The following is a 26275-nucleotide window of genomic DNA, read 5'->3' on the forward strand; positions in this document are numbered from 1 at the left end:
TTACCACCCTATTTTTCTTGCAGCTGTCTGTAATCTCCTTACATATTTGCTCCTCAATTTCCCGTTGACTATTTGGGGGTCTGTAGTACAATCCTATCAAAGTGATCTCTCCCTTCTTATTTTTCAGTTCTACCCATATGGACTCAGTGGGCGAACCCTCGGATATATCCCCTCTCACTACTGCCGTGATGTTCTCCCTAATCAAGAACGCAACTCCCCCTCCTCTCTTACCTCCTGCTCTATCTTTCCTATAGCATCTGTACCCTGGAACATTGAGCTGCCAGTCCTGCCCCTCCCTTAGCCATGTTTCAGTAATAGCTATAACATCCCAGTCCCATGTACCCATCCATGCCCTGAGTTCATCTGCCTTGCCCATCAGACTTCTTGCATTGAAATAAATGCAGTTTAATCTAGACTTCCCTTGGTCTTTGCCCTGCTTTCTCAGACCATCTGTCCGGTCATGTTCTGTACACTCTCCCTTACTGCCTTTTGTTTCTGTCACCACTTTATTTCCCACTGACTTCCTGCATCGGTTCCCATCCCCCTGCCACATTAGTTTAAACCCTCCCCAACAGCACTGGCAAACACTCCCCCTAGGACATTGGTTCCAGTCCTGCCCAGATGCAGACCGTCCAATTTGTACTGGTCCCACCTCCCCCAGAACCGGTTCCAATGGCCCAGGAATTTGAATCCCTCCAGCTTGCACCATCTCTCAAGCCACGTATTCATCTTAGCTATCCTGTCATTCCTACTCTGACTAACCCGTGGCACTGGTAGCAATCCTGAGATTACTACCTTTGAGGTCCTACTCTTTAGTTTAACTCCTAACTCCCTAAATTCAGCTTGTAGGACCTCATCCTGTTTTTTACCTATATCGTTGGTGCCTATATGCACCACGACAACTGGCTGTTCACCCTCCCCCTCCAGAATGTCCTGCAGCCGCTCCGAGACATCCTTGACCCTTGCACCAGGGAGGCAACATACCATCCTGGAGTCTCGGTTGCGTCCGCAGAAACGCCTGTCTATTCCCCTTACAATCGAGTCCCCTATCACTATAGCTCTGCCACTCTTTTTCCTGCCCTCCTGTGCAGCAGAGCCAGCCACGGTGCCATGAACCTGGCCACTGCCACCTTCCCCTGGTGAGCCATCTCCGCCAACAGTATCCAAAACGGTATACCTGTTTTGGAGGGAGATGACCGCAGGGGACCCCTGCACTGCCTTCCTACTCTTCCTCTGTCTGTTGGTCACCCATTCACTATCAACCTCAGTAATTTTTATCTGCGGTGTGACCAACTCACTGAACGTGCTATCCACGACTTTCTCAGCATCGCGGATGCTCCAAAGTGAGTCCATCCGCAGCTCCAGAGCCGTCAAGCGGTCAAACAATAGCTGCAGCTGGACACACTTCCCGCAGGTGAAGGAATCAGGGATACAGGAAGGAGCCCTGAATTCCCACATCCCACAAGAGGAACATGACACGGCGCTGGGATCTCCTGCCATGACTTAACCCTTAAATTAGCTTAAGAACAACTACAATGTCAAGAGAAAAAAAAAGGAAAGAAAAACTACTTACCACTCCCTTTAAGGAGTTTACTCCTTTAAATTGTTCTCAATTTAGAGAATGTTAACTATACTTAGAAATTACTGTGGGTGTAAAGATTTGTGCCACCAGTAATCCAGGACAATGTGACAGTGAAATTGAGAGTATGGCATAGCTCAAGTTTCCCAATTGGTCTCCAGTGTCCCATATTGCTAGCCTGGCAAAGAGGTTTCCGCACTAAAGGGTAGAACGGCGCAGATTTTCCCGCAACGGCGAGATTGGTGACACACACCGTAAATCCCGCTGTCTAAAGTGCGGATCGTGCCGTTGCCAACTTACTCCGAATTTTGCTGGTTTTCTATTTGGAGTGCGCATCAACGAGCGTTGCGGCGAATCAGGCATTCGGCATCGAGCCGCGGGAAGGTTTCAGTGAATGGAAGCGTAACTTCTTAAATAAATGTTAATCTACAATTATTTTAAGCTGTGGTGTTCCTTTTCGAGTTTTGAGATTTTTGTCAGTTTCACTGCTGTGTGTGATCTATGAATTCAGGCTACTCCAAGTCGCAACATTATAAATTATTCGTAGTTTAGGAATAAAATAATTACTGACTTTTATTTTCGTGGATTACGAGGGCATAAAATCAGCTAAGCAGGCTAACCATGAATTTTTAACCTATTGAAAAGTTCAAGGTTTGAATGAGACTAAAGATTGCAGATCATTGTGGACAGTAAAAATTTACATAATGACATGCTGACTTTCCTCTGAGTGGATAGGCTTGAAATGTTTTTGAGGCACATTGGCCAGGTTTTGCTGTCAAAATAACGGTGAGGCTAATGGCACACAGCAACTTCAAATGCAAAAATCCAGAAGTTACTGTCTGAGATGTGCCGTTCTGCCATTAGCTTGGAAACGGCATCTCACTGTCTGACTCATCATTGAAATGCATTGAACGGCGCAAGTTCCTGTACGGTAGCATAGTGGTTATGTTACTGGACTAGTAATCCAGAGGCCTGGACTAAAATCCAGAGTCATGAGTTCAAATCCCGCCATGGCAGCTGGCGAATTTAAATTCAATTAATTTAATTAAATAAAAATCTGGAATTAAAATACTAGTATCAGTAATAATGGCCATGAAACTACCGGATTGTCGTAAAAACCCATCTGGTTCACTAATGTCCTTTAGGGAAGGAAACCTGCCGTCCTTACCCAGTCTGGCCTATATGTGACTCCAGACCCACAGCAATGTGGTTGATTCTTAATTGCCCTCTGAAATGGCCTAGCAAGCCACTCAGTTGTAAAATCTCGCTACGAAAAGTTATAATAAGAATAAAACCGGACGGACCACCCGGCATCGGACCACTAGGCACCGGACACGACAACGGCAAAACACCAAGCCCAGTCGACCCTGCAAGGTCCTCCTTACTAACATCTGGGGACTTGTGCCAAAATTGGGAGAGCTGTCCCACAGACTAGTCAAGCAACAGCCTGACATAGCCATACTCACAGAATCATACCTTTCAGCCAACGTCCCAGTCTCTTCCATCACCATCCCTGGGTATGTTCTGTCCCACCGGCAGGACAGACCCACCAGAGGTGGCGGTACAGTGATATACAGTCAGGAGGGAGTGGCCCTGGGAGTCCTCAACATTGACTCTGGACCCCATGAAATCTCATGGCAGCAGGCCAAACATGGGCAAGGAAACCTCCTGCTGATTACCACCTACCGTCCTCCCTCAGGTGATGAATCAGTCCTCCTCCATGTTGAGCACCACTTGGAGGAAGCACTGAGGGTAGCAAGGGCACAAAATGTACTCTGGGTGGGGGACTTCAATGTCCATCACCAAGAGTGGCTCGGTAGCACCACCACTGACCGAGCTGGCCGAGTCCTGAAGGACATAGCTGCCAGACTGGGCCTGCGGCAGGTGGTGAGCGAACCAACACGAGGGAAAAACTTACTTGACCTCGTCCTCACCAATCTACCTGTCGCAAATGCATCTGTCCACGTCAGTATTGGTAGGAGTGACCACCGCACAGTCCTCGTGGAGATGAAGTCCCGTCTTCGCACTGAGGACACCATCCAACGTGTTGTGTGGCACTACCACCGTGCTAAATGGGATAGATTCAGAACAGATCTAGCAGCTCAAAACTGGGCATCCATGAGGCGCTGTGGGCCATCAGCAGCAGCAGAATTGTATTCCAGCACAATCTGTAACCTCATGGCCCGGCATATTCCTCACTCTACCATTACCAACAAGCCAGGGGATCAACCCTGGTTCAATGAGGAGTGTAGAAGAGCATGCCAGGAGCAGCACCAGGCGTACCTAAAAATGAGGTGCCAACCTGGTGAAGCTACAACTCAGGACTACATGCATGCTAAACAGCGGAAGCAACATGCTATAGACAGAGCTAAGCGATTCCACAACCAACGGATCAGATCAAAGCTCTGCAGTCCTGCCACATCCAGTCGCGAATGGTGGTGGACAATTAAACAACTAACGGGAGGAGGAGGCTCTGCAAACATCCCCATCCTCAATGATGGCGGAGTCCAGCACGTGAGTGCAAAAGACCAGGCTGAAGCGTTTGCAACCATCTTCAGCCAGAAGTGCCGAGTGGATGATCCATCTCTGCCTCCTCCCGATATCTCCACCATCACGGAAGCCAGTCTTCGGCCAATTCGATTCACTCCACATGATATCAAGAAACGGCTGAGTGCACTGGATACAGCAAAGGCTATGGGCCCCGACAACATCCCAGCTGTAGTGCTGAAGACTTGTGCTTCAGAACTAGCTGCGCCTCTAGCCAAGCTGTTCCAGTACAGCTACAACACTGGCATCTACCCGACAATGTGGAAAATTGCCCAGGTATGTCCTGTCCACAAAAAGCAGGACAAATCCAATCCGGCCAATTACCGCCCCATCAGTCTCCTCTCAATCATCAGCAAAGTGATGGAAGGTGTCGTCGAAAGTGCTATCAAGCGGCACTAACTCACCAATAACCTGCTCACCGATGCTCAGTTTGGGTTCCGCCAGGACCACTCTGTCCAGACCTCATTACAGCCTTGGTCGAAACATGGAGAAAAGAGCTGAATTCCAGAGGTGAGGTGAGAGTGACTGCCCTTGACATCAAGGCAGCATTTGACAGAGTGTGGCACCAAGGAGCCCAAGTAAAATTGAAGTCAATGGGAATCAGGGGGTAAACTCTCCAGTGGCTGGAGTCATACCTAGCACAAAGGAAGATGGTAGTGGTTGTTGGAGGCCAATCATCTCAGCCCCAGGACATTGCTGCAGGAGTTCCTCAGGGCAGTGTCCTAGGCACAACCATCTTCAGCTGCTTCATCAATGACCTTCCCTCCATCATAATGTCAGAAATGGGGATGTTTGCTGATGACTGCACAGTGTTCAGTTCCATTCGCAACCCCTCAAATAACGAAGCAGTCCAAGCCCGCATGCAGCAAGACCTGGACAACATCCAGGATTGGGCTCATAAGTGGCAAGTAACATTCGCGCCAGATAAGTGCCAGGCAGTGACCATCTCCCCTTGACATTCAACGGCATTACCATCGCCGAATCCCCCACCATCAACATCCTGGGGGTCACCATTGACCAGAAACTTAACTGGACCAGCCATATAAATACTGTGGCTACGAGAGCAGGTCAGAGGCTGGGTATTCTGCAGCGAGTGACTCACCTCCTGACTCCCCAAAGCCTTTCCACCATCTACAAGGCACAAGTCAGGAGTGTGATGGAATACTCTCCACTTGCTTGGATGAGTGCAGCTCCAACAACACTCAAGAAGCTCGACACCATCCATGATAAAGCAGCCCGCTTGATTGGCACCCCATCCACCACCCTAAACATTCACTCCCTTCACCACCGGCGCACTGTGGCTGCAGTGTGTACCATCCACAGGATGCACTGCAGCAACTCGCCAAGGCTTCTTCGACAGCACCTCCCAAACCCGCGACCTCTACCACCTAGAAGGACAAGGGCAGCAGGCGCATGGGAACAACACCACCTGCACTTTCCCCTCCAAGTCACACACCATCCCGACTTGGAAATATAGCGCCGTTCCTTCATTGTCGCTGGGTCAAAATCCTGGAACTCCCTTCCTAACAGCACTGTGGGAGAACCGTCACCACACGGACTGCAGCGGTTCAAGAAGGCGACTCACCACCACCTTCTCGAGGGCAATTAGGGATGGGCAATAAATGCTGGCCTCGCCAGCGACGCCCACATCCCATGAACGAATAAAAAAAACTTGCATGGTAGATACAATAAACTCACCACAGAAAATTAGGGCTTGTCCATTTCCGTTTAAGCAACCTTTTTAACGGCGTGATAGGTGTTAATTACGACCAAACAATCTCTCTGATACTGAAAATTAACTATTAGAAGTGTGGAGTCTCATTCCTTCAAGTTTTAATTGTTGGAGATTTTTGTCTCTTTTTCTCTTTCTCTTAATCCATTCTTTCTTTCCCTCTCTTTCTTTCTGTACCTGATTTGACATTGAATTCACAATTCTAACTTACAGGGCGTTAAATTCAATAACCCCTGAACCCGGGCACAGGGGTCACGGTGCGTGATTAACCCTCGTTCGGTCGATGAGATGCAGGCAGTGAGATTTGTGCTGCCTGGTCATTTACCTGATATCTGTGAGCAGCCAGGCCTAGCTGCACTGTTGAGTGGCCGCTCACCAGCAGGCCCACCCCCACCCCCGATATTGCGCGAGTAGCTAGCACCACGTAAAGGCAGCCTGCACTTCTTATTTGCAAAATAAAAGATACAGGTCCGCACGGAGTCTGAACGGAAATCCGACATCTCACACGTAAAACACAGATGCAGGTCCTGTCTCTATGTTTACAAACTGTTGAGTTATGTTAAAACGCTGAATAAAAGTCATGCAGTACTAAATCCCATATCCTCCAATCTGCACACCAGACCTCACCAATCCGTTGATCTGAGTTTGTACCAGGCCTGCAAGAGAATGTGCATCAAGGTTCTCTGCTGATGCACTGGAGGCCTTGGTGCAAGAGGTAGACGGAAGGAGGGGCATACTATATTCGCAGGGGTGCAATAGGCCCTCCAGACATATGATCCCGAGGCAGTAGGGGACGAAGTCCACGCCAGGTGCTAGGCACCACGAACATGGATGCAGTGCAGGAAAGGTTCAGTGCTTTGACACAAGTGGTTAAGGTGAGTGAGGTCAACTGTCAAGTGGCATCTCCCACCAACTGCACCACTAGCCACATCTACTGCTCCACGCATTACACCCTCCATCCCCCACATACCAACAAACTCTTTCATTCAGTACTCAACTCTTCCAATTAGATGCTTCCTCTCACCCTCACACATAACCACTGTTGCAAGCCGCATATCCACAACTCACAGGTCACACACACTGGCAGCTATTCAACCATGGCATCACCCAAACATCCGCAGGACACTCACCGGCACACGTCCCGCTTTCTTACAGGAGAAGGTGGCGCATAACAGGAGGCAGCAAATGGCGGTGGCTCCATAGAACATGAACCTGCTGTCCTCTCTCAGGATGACAGCATTCCTGTCCCACCCCTGCCACTCTGCCAGTGTCCTTGTTGTTGCCTGTCAGCTAGCCAGCCCACTCCCTGTAGAGTATTGAAACTTTATTATAGGAAGATAGGAACAGGAGTAGGTCATTTAGCCCCTCAAACCTGTTCTGCCATTCAATGAGATCATGGTTGATCTGTGACCTAACTCCGTCTTAGACTCATCCATTAATACCTTTTGGTTAACAAAAATCTATCAATCTTTGATTTAAAATTAACAATTGAGCTAGCCTCAACTGCCATTTGCAGAAAAGCTTTCCAAACTTCTACCACCCTTTGTGTATAGAAGTGTTTCCTAACTTCACTCCTGCAAGTCCTGGTTCTAATTTTTAGGCTATGTCCCCTGGTCCCAGTATTCAAATATAGGAGACCTCCAAAAACAGGTACAAATGCATCAGCAGCCAGAAGCAATAATCCAGCAACCAACCTGTGAATACTGCATGATCCCTTTAAATAGAGCTGGTGGGGGTGGGGTCCTCCATGCTGTTTACAACCTGTTCAGCTGCGTGAGGTTAAGACAGTGTGTTGGCTGGAGTGTTGAATTCCAAAATCGTATCTGTCCATTTAAATCAGCGTTACACACTGATCTAATGCATATTCTCCCTACTTTACATGACCCCTGCGTTCGTTATCTGTGCGTACGCAAACGCCTTTACCAAGATGGCGTCCGGCGCATGCACGCATTCCGGATGCCATTTTAGATCCTTAAGAGGCTGCATAGCACCTACAAAACGGCGCTACATGACCCAATTTATAGCCCACACTTCCTTGTTCAGATCCTGTGCTGGTAATTTCACAATCCTTCAATCTGATGGGTTAAGGAGATACACAGGGCTAGAAATTGGGCAAGTGACGTGCGGATGCCATCTTGTTAAAGGGGTTTGCGAAGGTGCAGATAACGAACGCCGACGGCATGTAAAGTAAGGAGAATATGCGTTAGATCAGAGTGCAACGCTGATTTAAAGGCATAGACCCCATTTTGGCACTTAACGCTGCAGCCAACGCACTGAATTAACCATGACCAGCTAAACATATCCTAGATGGCCTGCAGGAGCCCCCACCAGCGCTATTTAAAGGGACCATGCAGGATTTACAGGTTAGTTCCTGGATGATTGCTTCTGGCTGCTGATGCATTTGTACCTGTTTTTGGAGGTCTCCTATACTTGATTACTAGGACTAGGGGACATAGCCTGAAATTTAGAGCCAAGACTTACAGGAGTGAAGTTAGAAACAGAGAATATAGGAGCAGGAGTAGGCCATTTGGCCCTTCGAGCCTGCTCCGCCATTTAGCATGATCACGGCTGATCCTCCAACTCGATACCATATTCCCGCACTCTCCCCATACCCCTTGATGCCTTTTGTGTCTAGAAATCTATCTAGCTCCTTCTTAAATATATTCAGTGACTTGGCCTCCACAGCCTTCTGTGGTAAAGAATTCCAGAGGTTCACCAGCCTCTGAGTGAAGAAATTTCTCCTCATCTCAGTTCTAAACGTCCTACCCCGTATCCTGAGACTGTGACCCCTCGTTCTGGACCCCCCAGCCAGGGGCAACATCCTCCCTGCATCCAGTCTGTCTAGCCCTGTCAGAATTTTATGTTTCAATGCGATCCCCTCTCATTCTTCTAAACTCGAGTGAATACAGGCCGAGTCGACCCAATCTCTCCTCATATGACAGTCCTGCCATCCCAGGGATCAGTCTGGTGAACCTTCGCTGCACTCCCTCTATGGCAAGTCTATCCTTTCTTGGGTGAGGAGACCAAAACTGCACACAGTATTCCAGGTGTGGTCTCACCAAGGCCCTGTATAACTGCAGTAAGAAATCCTTGCTCCTGTACACAAATCCTCTTGCAATGAAGGCCAACATACCATTTGCCTTCCTAACTACTTGCTGCACCTGCATGTTTGCTTTCAGTGACCGGTGTACAAGGATACCCAGGTCCCTTTGTACATCAACATTCCCCAATCTATCACCATTTAAATAATACTCTACCTAGTTAGGTAATGCTTCTATACGCAAAGGTTGGGAGAAATTTGGAACGCTCTTCCGCAAATGGTTGGTGATGCTAGCTCAATTGTGAATTTTAAATCTGAGAATGATAGATTTTTTGTTAACCAAAGATATTAAGGGATATGGGGCTAAGGCTATAGAGTTAGGTCACAGATCAACCATGATCTTATTGAATGGCGGAACAGGCTTGAGGGGCTAAATGCCAATGCCACTCGCTGCCCCTTGTTATGCACCACCCTCTCCTGCAAGAAAGCGGGACGTGGTGCAGTTGGTAGGAGATACCACTTGACAGTTGACCTCACTCACCTTGACCACTCGTGTCAAAGCATTGAACTTCTTCCTGCGCTGCATCCATGTTTGCTATGCGCATGGCATTGACTTCATCTCCTACTGCCTCCCACTGCCTTGGGATCATATGTCTGGAGGGCCTCTTGCCTTCCTGGGTATATAGAATGCCCCTCCTGCTGTCCACTTCTTGCACCAAGGCTGCTGGTGCATCATCAGAGAACCTTGATGCACACTCTCTTGCAGGCCTGGTACAAACTTAGATCGGCAGATTGGTGAGGTCTGGCATGCAGATTGTAGGATGTGGGATTTAGTAGTGCACAACCTTTATTCAATGATTTAACATAACTCAACAGCTTGTAAACATAGGGACAGGACCTGAATCTGTGTTTTACGTGTACGATGTCTGATCTCGGTTCAGACTCTGTGCAGGCTCGTATCTTATTTTTTGTAAATAAGAGGTGGAGGCTGCCTTTAAGAGGTACGAGCAACTCACCTGAGATTTGGGCTCCCTCTGCTGGTGAGAAGTGGAGAGAATGGAGAAAATGGAGAGACGAATGTAGCTCTGGCTCCACGCTGTGCGTCGATCAGGTAAATGAAGTTGCAGGATTCGGGGGTTAACCAATTTAACCCCCATAGTTTCTTGCCCTGTTCACTCAGATCCCAGATGCCCTTTAGAGGGCGCCGCACCGTTTCCATTTCGAACATGCAGTGCAAAATATCAGGGAGATTAAATGGGCAATGGCGAGTCTAACTAACGGCGGGCACTGTTCATTGACCGGTTTCAGCAAATCCTGGGTCATATGTACACCAATTTACTTATAACTGATTGAAACAATACTGATTAATAAGAAAATTAGAGTTATTAGAAAAATTGTGTTTGTTGTGTTGGTGCCTTTAGTGAGATTGAGCACTGTGGGGAAAACAATATTTAAATTCTGAAAACGATCTCATAAATTGAATGGACATGTGGCGTGGCAATATTAAAATTGAAAATCCCAGGTGCAGGAAGTGGATGCTCAAAAATCCTAGTTGTTTAATCTTTGCAAGAGTAATACACTGGATTTTAAACCCAGTCTTGGAGCAATAAATCACCCCGCTGCCAGGCCATTTAGACCATTAGTTTTGAGTCTAAGTGGCAGTGGCATGAAAACTGATTTAATTTTAATGGAGGTGGAGTTAGGATAATTAACTTCTCACGGTTTTCGACGAGGGTAATGGCGGAGCTGTGCAAAAGTCCCAGGAAAATATGGTGGCATAATTAATGGCATAAGTCACTTAGTCCATAGTTTCCTCTTTCTTTTACGTCATTCAAGGGTAGTGCAGATGTGCCACTGCAATGGCGCAAGTCCCCAAGAAGATCTGGGCCAATTTGTGAGTCAGCTCAATTACGGGTAATATTGATGCTATAATGGGGGATGAACCATACTCCAGAACTTTTGCATTGCATATGCAATGCGTTCCTTCCGCCTACATAACCATGGCATTGCAGTTGAGCCAGAATCTCTGTAATGGAGAATGAGCAACAATTTGCTGTTTTTCTGAGTTTCCAGATATCACTGCTCTGTATATACAGCCAAGTGGGAATTACATTCAGTGCTCCCCTGGCACTCAACTTAGCTGAGGAACATCAGCAGGAGCAGGAATGATTGACAGAGACGTAAGTGGATACCAAAAGAATACTATTCTGCCCCGCTGCTATCCTACTCTTTGGGTACACAGCTCCAGGCCCAGCAACCTGAGATTGATTGAAGTGCAGTGTCTCAGGAGCCTAAGGTTTAGCAGGAAGGCCATAACTGAGCTGTGCCAACTCCTATAAAAAGACATCCAGACAACATCTGTATTGTGGACAGCACTGCCAGCTCCTTTCAAGGTCACCACGGTCCTCAATTATTATTCTTCCAGTTCCTTCCAGGCTAATGTTGGGAATATTTGCAATGTTACCCAATTCGATGCACAAAGATGCTTCAAGGAGATGACTGATGTTTTAATCAGGAGAGCCAACACTTTCAGGCTGCACAATTCTATCACACTGCTGGCTTTCGCTGAGTACAGAAGGTTGTATCCATATAGCCATTCGAGTTCCCATCTGCTATGGTGTGGCCTACTTGAACAGAAAGTAGTTCTACTCTCTCGATGTCCAGCTGGTTTGTCATCACCAGAAAGAAAGCATGTAGGCCAATGGCAGCCCCCTAGCAATTCCCATCATGCACCAATCATCTGTGCCAGCTTTATTTGAAGTGGAAGCAAGAATGGAAGGGTGAATCCTGGGAAACCAAGACTACCAAGAGGATTGTCCTATGAGGAAAGAATGACTAGATTGGACCTATATGAGAGGTGATCCCATTGAAACCTATAAGATTCTGAGGGCTTGACAGGGTAGATGCTGAGAGGATGTTTCCCCTGGCTCAAGAGTCTAGAACTAGGGAGCAAAGTCTCAGGATAAGGGGTCGGCCATTTAAGACTGAGATGAGGAGGAATTTCTTCACTCAGAGGGTCGTGAATATTTGGAATTCTCTACTCCAGAGGGCTGTGGATGCTCAGTCATTGAATATATTCAAGGCTGAGATAGATAGATTTCTGGACTCTAGGGGAATCAAGGGATATGGGGATCAGGCAGGAAAGTGGAGTTGAGGTTGGAGATTAGCTATGATCTTATAGAATGACTGAGCAGGCTCATATGACCTTATCCTGCTCCTATTTCGTATGTTCTTACTACCCTTTTCAGCCCTGGCTTATGATACTGTTGTGGGAACTATGATCAGAACTTGAACGCTGATACAACAGAGCCATTGTGTGCTTTCTTTCCCTGACTCCTTGCAGTACAGTTCACAGTGCCTGACCTGCAAAACTAACTTTCTTCACTCTGTGATGCTTAATTGTTCAGCAATATTGCTGAGCAAACACTTGGCTTTGCCTTCACAATGTTACTTCAGGTGCTTAACTGTCTCCTAATTGGAGTCCACAGCTGATTAAGAGGATCAGTGCTTTTCCTTTTTCATTGGTTGGCCCACCATGTGGGAGATTTAGTCCACATTTTCAAACTGAAAATCAGCAAAATCGTGAGTAAGCTAGCCCTCAGACACAGTTTGCCCTGAATAACGGACCGGGGACAATTTTTAGACTATTGAGGGGAAACTACAGCTGTAAAGCCCAAGTTAAAATATTCAAAGAGCAATGAGGACTTATTGGAGATAATGGCTCTGAACTTGCATGTGACTATTTGCCCTGCTGAGGCAATCTACTCCAGTGCTAACACCATCATAAATCACATGGTCAGCTCATACCCACTGCCACTGTCTGAGTGCAACTCCCATGTAACACGGAATACAGCATTGGGGTGGGGATTGTGAAAATTTCACGTACTGACTTTAAACAGCCAGGAATGGCTGAAGATTTCAGCAGCAGACTGGGAAGCAGCAGGTAAGCGGTAAACATTTTGAAACAGTGAATTGATTGCCAAGTAAGCGTTATTGAGGGCACTTTTGAAGAATGTCTTAAACTGGGCAGAGGCACCCAAAGAAAGGAGTGGGGCATTTGAAGAAGGCAGAGAAGAAGAGCACTAAATTTCAATGAGACCGACCTTCAGACCCTCCTGGATGAAATGCAACAAAAGAGAGATACACGGTTGGGCATCCATGAGAAGAAACCTCAAAAAAGAGTTTTGCAGGCCGTGTGGAGAGAGGTGAATGCCATCACTTTCACCCCCAAAACTGCAGATCAGTGCTAGAAAAAGTTCATTGACCTGACGAGGTCAGGCAAGATAATGCACTGGCCGCTGTCCCTTTTCCTCTTTGGGCACCATGGGCAGCAACACACTGTTCACTCTCTAAACTCACTGCACAAGTCACCTTTCACACTGCACTGTGGCCGAGGGAGGCACTAACTGTCTTACAATATCTGTTGTGATCAACAGGAATTACTTGCATGCATAACTTTCATCTCCTTCCTCCACTTTAGAAGGTGCTACTGGCAGATGTTTTACATCAGCAGTCTGATGACATCTGGGAGACATCTCTCTAATGCTAGCCTTAAGTTAATTAACACAATCGTGTTACAGGAGAAACTTAAGCACAATGCCCATGGAAGGAAGAGAACAGGGGATGCATTCTAGACATCAGAGAACTGATTCTCTACGAGGAGCAGGCAATAGAGCTGTTGGAGAGGTACTCTGCTCTAGCCATGTTGAGATGACGAGGTTGTTGGGATAGTGCGGGCTGCAGGTTAGTGGGTACAGTCCTAGGCTTTCACCATGGCATCCCTGTGAAGCAGCAGACAGGCAGAAGCTTCCTTACCATTCACAGTCTCCTTCATCTTAAGCTTATCCATTCATACTTTATGCTCTTGTTTCCTTCAGATCCATCAAAGGGGGGCAGGCAATGATGATGAGGAGGAGGGAACAAAATTCCAACTGGTAGACCATGACAAAGGTGAAATGACAAGGATGATGATGGAGGGGAGGCGATTGGTGAGAACCAGGCCACACAAAAGTCTCTACAGCAGGACACAGCCCCATGATCGTCTAGCCCAACCCCCTTAATTTCACCTTCTACATCACTTGCTTTCTCATTGCCTGAGCTCAGATACTTTCACCACAGGGGAAGTAGAGAATGTGAGGATGTGACATATCCAGAGCACAAGGTAATGGGAGGAGTGGGATGTAGGTAAGTCTGTGCCACCTTCCAAGTGAAGGCTGTGGAGAAGGTTACCCTTGAACTCATCGGGACTCGGGATGGTCAAGGGACATCAAACCTACGTGCAGGATTTGAAGTCAATTCTGAATGGAATGATGCAGGAATGTGCATCCCTCATTTGCAGGAACACTATGAAAGATTTTTCTTCATCGTTGGCACCATTGGAGTCTGCAGCAGTCCCCCACTCAGAAGCAGCCAGGAACCAGTCGGTGCCATCTCTTCCACAGAAGCACAGATTGCAGCCCTGGTGGAGGTAGGAGACAGATTAGACAGAATCCTGCATACTGCTTTTTATGGATGACAAAGTTATGTAGGGCACAGCAAGCAAAAGTATTTAAATAGCAGTGTTAATCCATTTAAAATAAACAGATTAATGCCTCCATTAACATGGTGGCCAGAGTAATGTCAAATTAACTCATTGGGTCAGATTTTGCTGTAGCCGGGCATCTAACGGTGCCTGCCATTAGTTAGACTTATCCCTGCACCCTTCAGCTCAAAAAATATTTGCCCACAAAGTTGCTGAAAGTGCGATCTGATAACGGCACAGTGAGGGAAACGGCAGCTGGGACCTGAGTGAACTGGACAACCAACAGGGAATCTCCTTAACCAATGAGATTTAAGGATTGGGAAATAAACAGCAGGAGGGTGAATTAAAGGGGGTGAATTCAATTCAAATCAGGTACAGAAAGAGAAATAAAGAGAGGGAAAGAAAGGATATGGGGAAAAAGCAGGAACAGGGTACTGAGTTAGACGATCAGCCATGATCATTTTGAATGGCAGAGCAGGCCCGAAGGGCCGAATGGCCTACTCTTGCTCCTATTTTCTATATTTCTATGTTTCTATGACTGGATTAAGAGAGAGAGAGAGAAAAGATTCAGAAAGGAAAAGTAAGAAAAAAAGTAAAATTTAAAATTTGACATTTTTAAAATCGCCCCAAAAAATTCAAAACCTGAAGGAACGAGACTCCACACTTGTAATAGTTAATTTACAGTGCCAGAGAGGTTGATTGGCAGTCATTAAGACTTAACACATCATTAAAAGGGTACTTACACTTGTAATTACTATCCCTAAATATCTGTATTGGGTTTAATTCGTATCCACTGTGCAAATACAGCAACTTCATGACGTTCAATGCATGTCAATGGTGAGGCAGACAGCGAGATGCTGTTTTCACGAAGCTAACGGGAGCGACGCAAATTGGACAGCACCTTTTTGGAGATTCGTATTTAACTTCGCATCTGTTCCTCGCTTGAGGTTGTTGTACCATTTACACATAAATAACGGCGAGCTCCATTAGCCTCACCATTATTTTGACAGCAAAATCTGGCCCATTAAGTCTTTGTCCACTCATATCTCCAATAGTAATTTCTGGGCCACAGCTGTCCTTCCTTACTTGATACAATGTTCACCTTTACTCTTATTAGATATTTCTCTCTGAACTAATATTCCTTATGTCCTGTGACTACTCTTTTGATTTGGCAAGTTTTACACTGGCTTGTTGCCCTGTTTCTGCGGTTTCATTTCAGCTCTTTGGTTCTTCATCATAATTTTCCTTACTCAAGTGATAGCAATGTGAAAAATGGTTCATCTTCCCAAAGGATCAACATGATTAATCTCTTGCAGGGCACATGCCCTCGTGTAGATACGAACCACCACAGAAATAATGCTTCCTGTCTTGAGCTTTTGTGTTCTTTCATCTTGATTTTCATTACTTAATAATGTAACTTCTCATGGTGACTTATTCATTTTCCAAATGTTCTGTCTTTGCTTTCTGATAGGTCAATCGACTGACCTAGTTCTAACACTTCATTCAGGTTATATGCTTTCTTTAATGCAAGCCGATAAAACCTCTCTGAAGTTCAACCTTTGATAATCTGCATCTGAAACATTTGCAACAGAGTTCAAATTGTAAAAGAAAAAGCTCATTATGCTTCATTAATTTTTTTAAATGCTCTTACTTATGGCTGATCTCCCAATCATAACTAGTATTTATTTGCAAGTACCTTGCTGTATTAATGCCTATTGAGCAGAAAATGAGCTCCTGTGAAACGCCTTAAGACGTACTACGTTAAAGGCGCTATATAAATGCAAATTGTTGTTGTAGGGTGGAAAAATTCTCACTAGTACAGTAGATGGTGTTTTTCTAAGATAGTAGTTATGACACATTGCTGGGAAAACAGAAATGAGAGCTTTGCTCTTTTGGCTGCAAAATACCTAAGCAGAAAAGACCGTGTGACATAATTAGAGGGGAGGGGGGAAATGCTCCATTCACCAGCACTGAGAGCTCTCATCCACAAAATAAATCATCAGAAGAAAGAATGTCATGATGCAAGTGGAAATCCCCACCATGGGAGTCCTTTTAAATGTTTTTTGTTCATCTCCATCTCTGTACTGGAGACACAGGTGTTCTGCCAGCAGCTGAGAAACCCCCTGTAAAATGCCGAGCATAGAGGGAAAGACCTGGCTGGGATCAGCAACAGAGCCTCTGTGTAATCAGAGAAACAATGGCCGCCTTAGCAGGCAGCCAATCACGGGGCAGTGAAATTTTGTTAGTTTTAAATAGATGAAGATTATTTTTTTTTCTAATGGAGCTATGGTTTTAAGAAGTAGATTTCAAATAAAGCTTATTTTATCACAGGGATCTTCAAATATTTGTGCGCTTTATCAGGCCATGTTATTATACACATCACGTCCTTCCCTTCAGCCTGTTTGAAGGCCTGACTGTCCATTATGGTGGATGGTTCTTTGGAAGTATCCCAACCACAGCATGCCATGCTTTATCCAGTTCTGCATAAAAGAAGGCATACCAGGGTGATCAAGACCCAAGATTTCTCTTTTAATTTTTTTTCATAACTCAGTCTCATCCAACCCCGGACCCTATAACAGCCCAAGGAAAACTGGGGTTCATTTACATTGATGATGGGTGATTTAACTATTTTAAGTAAATATTTTTTATCTTTAAGTTGCTTCAGAAAAGACAAGGGTGAGTCAGTAATATCAAAACAAAACCTTGGGCCCAAGTTCTGATGAAGAGTCACACTGAAATGTTAACCTGTCCTTTTTCCCCTTTTAGATGCTGTGCATTGCAAACATTTTCTGTTTTTAAAACATTAAAACGTATGAGGCTAGAAAGTACTGTTGGTAATAACAGTGGGTGATAATAGTTTAATTTGGCAGTATGACATTCCCACGGCCACTATTTAGATGTAGTATTAGCATATTTAAAATAAGTGGGCTAACGCTTCTATTAAAATAGGTGCTTTAACTGCTGACTGTCAGCTTAAAATGCTGACAAACTTGCACCAGCATCTATTTCTTTGAAAACTGCCCTCAATTAAAATCCAGTATACAAGTTGCACCATCAGTGCTACACCCAGTAGGCATTCAATATATAACGGAATCTGACATTCACGGCTTCTCTCTGTATCAGAATTTTCATGGCCCTTGTGATCAATAAAAAAGATTTCAAGAAAAACTGACTTTATTTTAAAGTCCTCAAAGGTGAAAAGAGTATATTGGTAAACTCTGGGATGTAATCCTTTAGGTTTTTCTTACACACAGGGTGAACTCCATGAAATAAAGAAAGAACGTGAAAGAAAGAACTTGCATTTATACAGTGCCTTACATGACCTCAGGACATCCTTGTAAAGGGCTTTACAGCCAATGAAGAATTTTTGAAGTCTAGTCACTGATGTAATGTAGGAATCACAGTAGCCAATTTGCACCCAACATAGACCCACAAACAGCAATTTAACCTTATGGATGGGTGAGTGGGATGTAGCATGCCTGAAGGCTTAAAATCATCCATTTATGACTGAGCTACACTGGATTGAGTATGGATTGCCACCAGAGGGTCCTGACTGCTCCAAAATGTGGGAAAACATCATACTGACAGATGTAGCCCAGAATTTCCAGGGGAGATGTCTCTGTGGTGGATATTGGGCGGGGCCCTCTTTGTTCCCAGACCCAAGTAAGTCCGACAAATTGTATAATTGCCGTAAGGCTCCATATGCTTGTTTCCAGCTTTGGGAAACTGGCCTTTTAAAATTGAAGTCTACCTTCCGACCCTTGACTATGCTGGATGCCAAAGACATACAAGTGTCCATAAAGCCCAGCGTTGCTAATGCACAAATAACATGAAATACGCTGTATGACATATCTCCCTCGTTTGCATATTATCATAACGCACTCATCCAATTGTGCTCCTATGTCATTTCCGACAAAAATTCTGGAAGTGATGTCGAGGAACGGGAAGCCAGAAGAACAGCTCTCTGCCCGATTTTCTGAACACGTCCACCCACCTTAGCAGGTCTCCTGGTGCAATTGCTCAAGGTGTTGGGGCTCACATGTTTCAGGCTAAACAACAAGTCGGTTATCGTGAAGAAGAAACATTCGATTAGATGATTCTGCGATTCGACATGGAAAACCGCAAGCTGTGTGTCTGCGATTTCCCAAGATGTGCTTCCTGTTGGGAGCGCTGGATCATGAAATCACCCCTATACACAGAAGCAGGTTAGACCACCAGAGTTAGATAGGGACACAATAGTTACCTTCACAGTACATTAAATTGTTTCCTGAGTCCAAACCAGCAAATGGTTTCATATCCTTCTGGTCCTTTCTCACATTCCCTTTCATGAGCTTTTAGCACAAGTTATACACCTTCACTGTCTTGGAGTTCTATCTTGCCAAAGTGACTTGACAATAGAATTAGAGAACAGGATATCAGCTCCATATATTTATCATTTAAAGAGGCTCCGGAACTGTCAATCAAGGCGGCTTCAAAGACATAATGGAACATCTTGAAAATGGCACTATTTGAATCCAAAGTGTGTGATTATGAGGAGAAGGAGGTGGAATGAAGTGTGGAGCAGTGATTGTTTGAGAGGAAAGGGAAGTGGGGGAAGAAAGGATTGTAAGTAGTGGGGCTGCAGGTGGTGCAGGTGTGAGGAGAGAGTAATTGAGGTGAGAGTTAGGATTCGTACCATGACAACCCTGTGCTGAGGCCATTAACCTTCTTTTGGCATTGCAGCCAGGGCCTGGGAGCTGAGCTCATGGCATTGACCTCCTAAGCCATCCCTTCCCACTGTGCTTTCCGCTCCCCTCGAGGGGAACAGGGTATTCCTGCTCCTGCCGAACTCCTGGACAAGGCCCTCCAAATGTGCATCAAAAAATCTTAGCAACCTATCTGCAGCTCTTCGAGTCATGTTGCCCAGTTTCAAACTGCCTCCTGCTGCCGGCAGCCACAGTGCACCTCCCCTTTAAGAATTGCAGGCTGCCTTTAAGAAGCATCAGTGATTAACAGTTTTCCTTCTCAAACAGGTGCACAGCCAATAAGCACCATGGGTAGTGTTGACTGCATGCCTGTCTCCGTATAATGAGCTAGCAGCACAAATTTCCCGTGGTCCCTGCCGCCATGTGAACGGGAGCGAGCAGCGCCCGCCCCGCCCTGCCCCTTGTGTGCCCATTTTCGGGTCCAGTCAAATTTCTATGCCACAACTTTAAATACAGTTCAGTGGACCACCTGTGAACATTTTAAACTTTAGTTTTAATACTTAGTAAATTGCCTTTGCACCATTTGTAATTTGTACTTGCAGTTTCAGTTTTAAGTGCGAGACCACCTTAAGTCATCTTTGTTTGACTTCTAATTATGGGTCAGTGCAAAGCCCAGATCATTTTACAGAAATGCAAAATGTGCAGTGTAACTTCCCAGTTGCACATGCCTCATCCATTTAAAGTACCATAGAAAATTCTCTGAATGTTTGCTCCTACGTGTGGCCTTCCCTGCCAGGTGTCCATATTGGGAAATTGCAGCAGGTTCTTTCATAATTTTCTGGCTGGAAAATCAAGGGGAGCACACCCATAGTTTCCTGACGTGAGGCTCCACACCAGAAGTGATTTCAGAGAATTCAAATGAAAACCATTGCGTGATTGCACTTTAATATAACAAACACATTTGTTAATAACACAAAATTATTTAGTAGGAGTATACTGTGATATCTTCCATATGCTGCAAAATGTTGTGTTTCTTATATGTAGTAAACAATGTGAAAGATAGTAACAGACTTCAGGAGGCCATAGACAGACTGGTGAAATGGGCAAGACACATGGCAGATGAAATTTAACGCAGAGAAGTGTGAAGTGATACATTTTGGTAGGAAGAATGAGGAGAGGCAATATAAACTAAATAGTACAATTGTAAAGAGGGTGCAGGAACAGAGACCTGGGGGTGTACATACTTTTGTACAATCTTTGAAGGTGGCAGGACAAGTTGAGAAGGCTATTAGAAGAGCGTATGGGATTCTGGGCTTTATTAATAGAGGCATAGATTACAAAGGGAAAGAAGTTATGCTAAATCTTTATAAAACACTGGTTAGGCCTCAGCTGGATTATTGTGTTCAATTCTGGGCATCACACTTTAGGAAGGATGTCAAGGCCTTAGGGTACAGAAGAGATTTACCAGAATGGTACCAGGGATGAGGGACTTCAGTTATGTGAAGAGACTGGAGAAGCTGGGGTTGTTCTCCTTAGGGCAGAAACGGTTAAGGGGAGATTTGATAGAGGTGTTAAAAATCATGAACAGTTTTGACAGAGTAAACAAGGAGAAACTGTTTCCAGTGGCAGACGGGTCGGTAACCAGAACACACAGATTTAAGGAGATCAGCAAAAGAGCCAGAGGCGATGTGAGGAAACATTTTTTTAAGCAGCGAGTTGTAATCGTCTGGAATGCACTGCCTGAAAGGGTGGTGGAAGCAGATTCAATAGTAACGTTCAAAAGGAAATTGGATAAATACTTGAAGGGAAAAGATTTACAGGGCTATGGGGAAAGAGCACGGGAATGGGACTAATTGAATAGCTCTTTCAAAGAGCCTGCACAGGCACGATGGGCCGAATGGCCTCCTCCTGTGCTGTACCTACTATGATACTAAGATATGATAGCAAATTTGCAGAAAGTATATATTCATTAAATTTCTCTTGAATCTACAGAAAGATATATAAGACCTTATAATATGTATCACAGTGCTGTTCCGAGCCTTTTACCTTTTGGCTTACTACATCAAATCACATTCTGTACCTGTCCTTCAGCTCCAACGAGGTCAGTGCTTGAGTTGAGCTGTTAATAAATGTAATTACTGGATCCTTCAACAATAGTCTTGTCCTGAAAGTGAAAGCTGGCATAGAACTATTAGTCAAGTGAAAATCATCCTGCCCTCTAACTGGCTCTAGGATAGCATAAGATTTTGACTTATTAGCCCTCAATCCTGAATAAACTTAATATTTTGTTAAATATTTTGTTTATGGTGTTACCTTTCCTTCAATTATCAACTTTCGGCACTTCTTAGGAGCAGAAAGTACCAATCATTTCTGTTGGTGTACACTAAAAAGCAATGTTTTTATTTGTTCTTGAGATTTGGGTGATGCTGGTGAGGCCACATTTATTGCTTGTCCTTTTTTTTGTCCTGAGACAGTGGTTGTAGGCCTTCTTTTGTAGCAATTATTTACAAATGAGTTGCTTGCTAGGCCACTTCAGAGGGTGTTAAAGGTCAACCATGTTGCATGAGACTGGAGTTATGTGTGGGCCATACTGGGTACGGGTGGCAGGTTCCCTTCCATGAATCCAGCAGCTTTCGCTGTCATTTTTTCTGGTGGGAGCCTACAAGTGAACAGATTTTATTCACTTCAATTTCACATGTTCCAGTGGTGGGATTTGAACTTATGGCTTTTGGTGGTGCACTGACTCAGCAGGTTCCCAGCAGCCAACATGTACTCAGAAAATCACTGAACCCCTCCCTTCCGTGGAGTTTAATTTAGATAAATGTGAGGTGATGCATTTTGGTAGATCGAATCGGGCCAGGACCTACTCCGTTAATGGTAGGGCGTTGGGGAGAGTTATAGAACAAAGAGATCTAGGAGTACAGGTTCATAGCTCCTTGAAAGTGGAGTCACAGGTGGATAGGGTGGTGTAGAAGGCATTCGGCATGCTTGGTTTCATTGGTCAGAACATTGAATGCAGGAGTTGGGATGTCTTGTTGAAGTTGTACAGGGCATTGGTGAGGCCACACTTGGAATACTGTGTACAGTTCTGGTCACCCTATTATAGAAAGGATATTATTAAACTAGAAAGAGTGCAGAAAAGATTTACTAGGATGCTACCGGGACTTGATGGTTTGACTTACAGGGAGAGGTTAGACAGACTGGGACTTTTTTCCCTGGAGAGTAGGAGGTTAAGGGGTGATCTTATAGAAGTCTATAAAATAATGAGGGGCATAGATAAGGTAGATAGTCAAAATCTTTTCCCAAAGGTAGGGGAGTCTATAACGAGGGGGCATAGATTTAAGGTGAGAGGGGAGAGATACAAAAGGGTCCAGAGGGGCAATTTTTTCACTCAAAGGGTGGTGAGTGTCTGGAACGAGCTGCCAGAGGCAGTAGTAGAGGCAGGTACAATTTTGTCTTTTCAAAAGCCTTTGGACAGTTACATGGGTAAGATGGGTATAGAGGGATATGGGCCAAGTGCAGGCAATTGGGACTAGCTTAGTGGTATAAACTGGGCGACATGGACATGTTGGGCCGAAGGGCCTGTTTCCATGTTGTAACTTCTATGATTCTACTGTTAGTACTTTTCAAGCGGACACGGTGGCCGAATGGCCTCCTTCTGTGCCATAAATTTTCTACGATTCTATTGAAGAATAATGCATATATGGATGAAAGTTTCTTTCATTGATACTATAACTGCCAACTGTACCTTAAGATTTTTTCCCTTTATTAAATATACTGATCATTTTAGAAGTTTCTTTTCGATTTTGTTTTTCTTTCCCTCTCTCACCGACTTTCACCTTTCCCCTCCTGAAGGCATTCACTCATGCTGGCCTGAAATTCCATGCTGCCATGGAACAAAAGTATCAAGGGGTATGGGGGAGAGCGGGAATATGGTATTAAGATAGAGGATCAGCCATGATCATATTGAATGGCAGAGCAGGCACTAAGGGCTAAATGGCCTACTCCTGCTCCTATTTTCTATGTTTCTACGCCAGTTGCCCTCCAGTTTCTCACCCAAGTGGGAATTCTTCATGTATAAGTATTGACAGACTATAACACAGCCAAGCCTGATACTGCCCCGATCCAGCACTTCCAACATTGGTTACTGCACCGCATTCAGAAGTGGGAACTCTGGCTGGTAATCCCTAATTCAGAGGCCAGTCATAGCATCAATATTGAGTTGGCTGTCGCATCTCTGAGATCAAGTAACTCAACACAAACTGAGATTGTAACCCAGGATATTTCTAGTCTCTATAGTTCATCTTCTCATTGGATAAGCTCACTGACCACTGAGGCATTTATAAGATTTCTGTGCAGATGTTGACTGCTAACTCACTCTGTGTTGTTGATTTATGACGGTATTAACACTGAATCATTACAATTTATGATGTCATTGCAGCACGATTTGAAAATCTAATTTGCAGTTGATTGCCTAGAAATTCTGTGACAGTTACAAATTATTTTTTTTTCTTCATCTGAGCACTCTGCAGAATTATGGATAACTATCTTAAAAATAAAGAATATCATTCATCAAATTTATGATAATGAAATTTGCAATTCTTTCACAACTTACTGAGGCTGCAGTCTAGAGCTGTAAAAAAGTACATTTTTCATATGTTTGAAATCTCAAATATTGCAAAAGATTTTGTGTAGTTGCTGCGAGAATTTAGTCAGAGTGCAAGACATGTATTCTTTGAAATGGAAATCGATTTACGAGGTATTATTTATCTGCTTTAATCAAATATGTTGTACTTATAATAATTATTGTCATAATATGACAAAGCCGGCATTAATAAACATTTGATCATTGTTACCTTGCATAGTTTTAAAATGTGGCTTTTTAAAATCAAGCTTATCCCAAGACATTTGCCACAAGACACCAAGAATTTTGATTTGCTTTCCCTTTTTGAAATTGCTCCCACAGAGGCATAACCATTATCTTGACCTTGACAGGGTGCTGTAACAATTCAGTAGGGAAGATACTGGAGGGGAAATGAATGGTTGCAGAAGTCAGATATCTCAGAAATGTGTCACAGAGCAGCAGGAATCCACATAAAGCTCTGTCTATGTTTTTTTTAGCTTTTATTTACAAAATGAAAAACAAGACCTATGTTATAATGGTAACAATATTTTCACCTAGAAAAATTGATAATTGTTAGTAAATTGCAATACATTCACACACACATGGTAAATGTGATTTAATTACCTAACCAATTAGATGCATTTCTTTCAAAAAATAACATTTTAGGATACAGTATATGAGTAATTTGAGACATGATATGTGGTAAGTGCAGCATGTTTGGGAGGAACAGGTGACTTTGGAGCTATGGTTCCCAAAGCTCTCCACCACTGGGGTTTTCCTTGCCTCATGTCTGGGTCTGTTATAGACTAATTGATTGAGATTAATGGCTATGATTAGTCAACAACTCCATTATTGTTGTATCATGTGACTTACAAGGGTGGTAGAAGGTGAACTAGAGAGACCTTGGTCTTTTATCGTCTAGTGATTCTTATGGTGCTAGTGTTTGAGACCACAACTGTGAAGCGGTTAAATAAACAGAAGCTAAATCAACCAATAACCTTCCACTTCTAATCAGTTTTCTTTTCTCTGTTTTTTATAGATAGTAATTTTATCCTTGCAAATGCGCAGGTGGCAAAGGGATTCCCCATAGTTTACTGCTCAGATGGCTTCTGTGAACTCACTGGGTTTGCCCGCACTGAAGTCATGCAGAAGAGTTGTAGCTGTAAGTTTTTATATGGTGCTGAAACAAATGAACAGATAACTCTTCAAATCGAGAAAGGTTTGGATGAAAAGACAGAATTCAAAGGAGATATCATGTTTTACAAGAAGAACGGTAAGCAAGTCTGATTTTTGTTAAGTAAGAAAGCCAACATTGTCCACAAAATGTATACTATATTGAAAATCCATGATTACTGTTTCTGTATGATGTTGAGAAGAATTGGAAACAAATAAAATGTAGTGGTAGCAATGCAATTGTGTCTCAAGTTAAATTCCTCTCACTTACCCATAGCACCCAAGTGAAATATTCTGCTGCTGGTGCGTGTCCTATTTTGTAGAATTACAAGGAATACAAAAAATTATGCTTGTAAGGCTCCATGCTATCGTTGTGCATTTTGTAAATCTCTAAATTTACACTGCTTGTCATTTAAATTGGTCTTATTGGCCAGGGATTTGCTGGGCCGTTTATACGTTTTACTTATATTAAATCCACTAAATTCCTTCCCTTGACTTATTTTTAGGCTTCCTCATACATATATATGCACTCGAACACTCCACTATATAATCAGAATATACAATGTGCAAAATAAACCACTCATCATGGCATTCATAAATAACTTATGAATTAGGCATTTTATTTTGCATAAACCAAGGCCCCGATATTTACAGGGAGGGAGCGGGGGCACCTGTCAGTGGCTGGGAAACCCGGAAATACTGGGAAGGCGGAGATCCTGCCGCGTTTAACAGTAGGACCTCATTCGAATTGTTTTACTCCGTTTCCCACCCGGCAACTGGAGAGGCTGGCCGCTGCCAGGCAAGAAAGCCTGCTATAGGAAGCAGCAGCTGGGGACAGTCCCTGGCTATCAATAAGGTCGGGGGTTGGTGGGGGGTGGGTGGGGGTGGGTGAGGGAGGCTCGGTGCCCCGCAGCGAGGAGGGAGGGTGGAAGAGGTTGCGAGGAGGGCAGAGATTGGATCAGGAGTGGGAGAGATCACTGTGGAGGGTCAGCCAATCGCGGGTGGGGTGGTCGGAAGATCGCAGCATGTTTGCTTAGGGGGATGGGGGAAGCACTCCTGCCCTCAAGCAGAGCTGGAGAAGCACTTATCTGCTGGATCTGGCAGTTCTCACCTCTCTTTAGCTGCCGGCTCTCGAGCCCTGGGAAACCTGTGCTGGAGACGTTAAATTCAAATGGCTGACAAAATCTGAAGCACGGAGCCTCTTAACATATTACAATTGCCGACCTGCCTCTCGAGAGCAGATTACTGGGCTGACCACCAACCCACCCCTGTTAAACTGGAAGTAGCCATGTTCACGGCAGGTTGGGGATCAGGTTTCCCATTTGTAACAATTTATCACCCCCCATGCATCAGGAACATGGCTTGAACTCATCT

At 44.6% G+C, this 26275-nt stretch overlaps 1 protein-coding gene across 1 annotated transcript in view; it reads left to right on the forward strand.

The window, feature by feature from the left end:
• Positions 1-26275, forward strand: part of kcnh8 (potassium voltage-gated channel, subfamily H (eag-related), member 8) — a 385025-nt gene that overhangs the window by 79928 nt on the left and 278822 nt on the right. The window contains exon 2 of the mRNA XM_068006186.1: positions 24768-25001. Coding sequence (XP_067862287.1) covers positions 24768-25001 — 234 coding nt within the window. The remainder of the gene's footprint in view (positions 1-24767; positions 25002-26275) is intronic.

The sequence above is a fragment of the Heptranchias perlo genome, chromosome 2, assembly GCF_035084215.1.
Source record: "Heptranchias perlo isolate sHepPer1 chromosome 2, sHepPer1.hap1, whole genome shotgun sequence".
NCBI lineage: Eukaryota > Metazoa > Chordata > Chondrichthyes > Hexanchiformes > Hexanchidae > Heptranchias > Heptranchias perlo.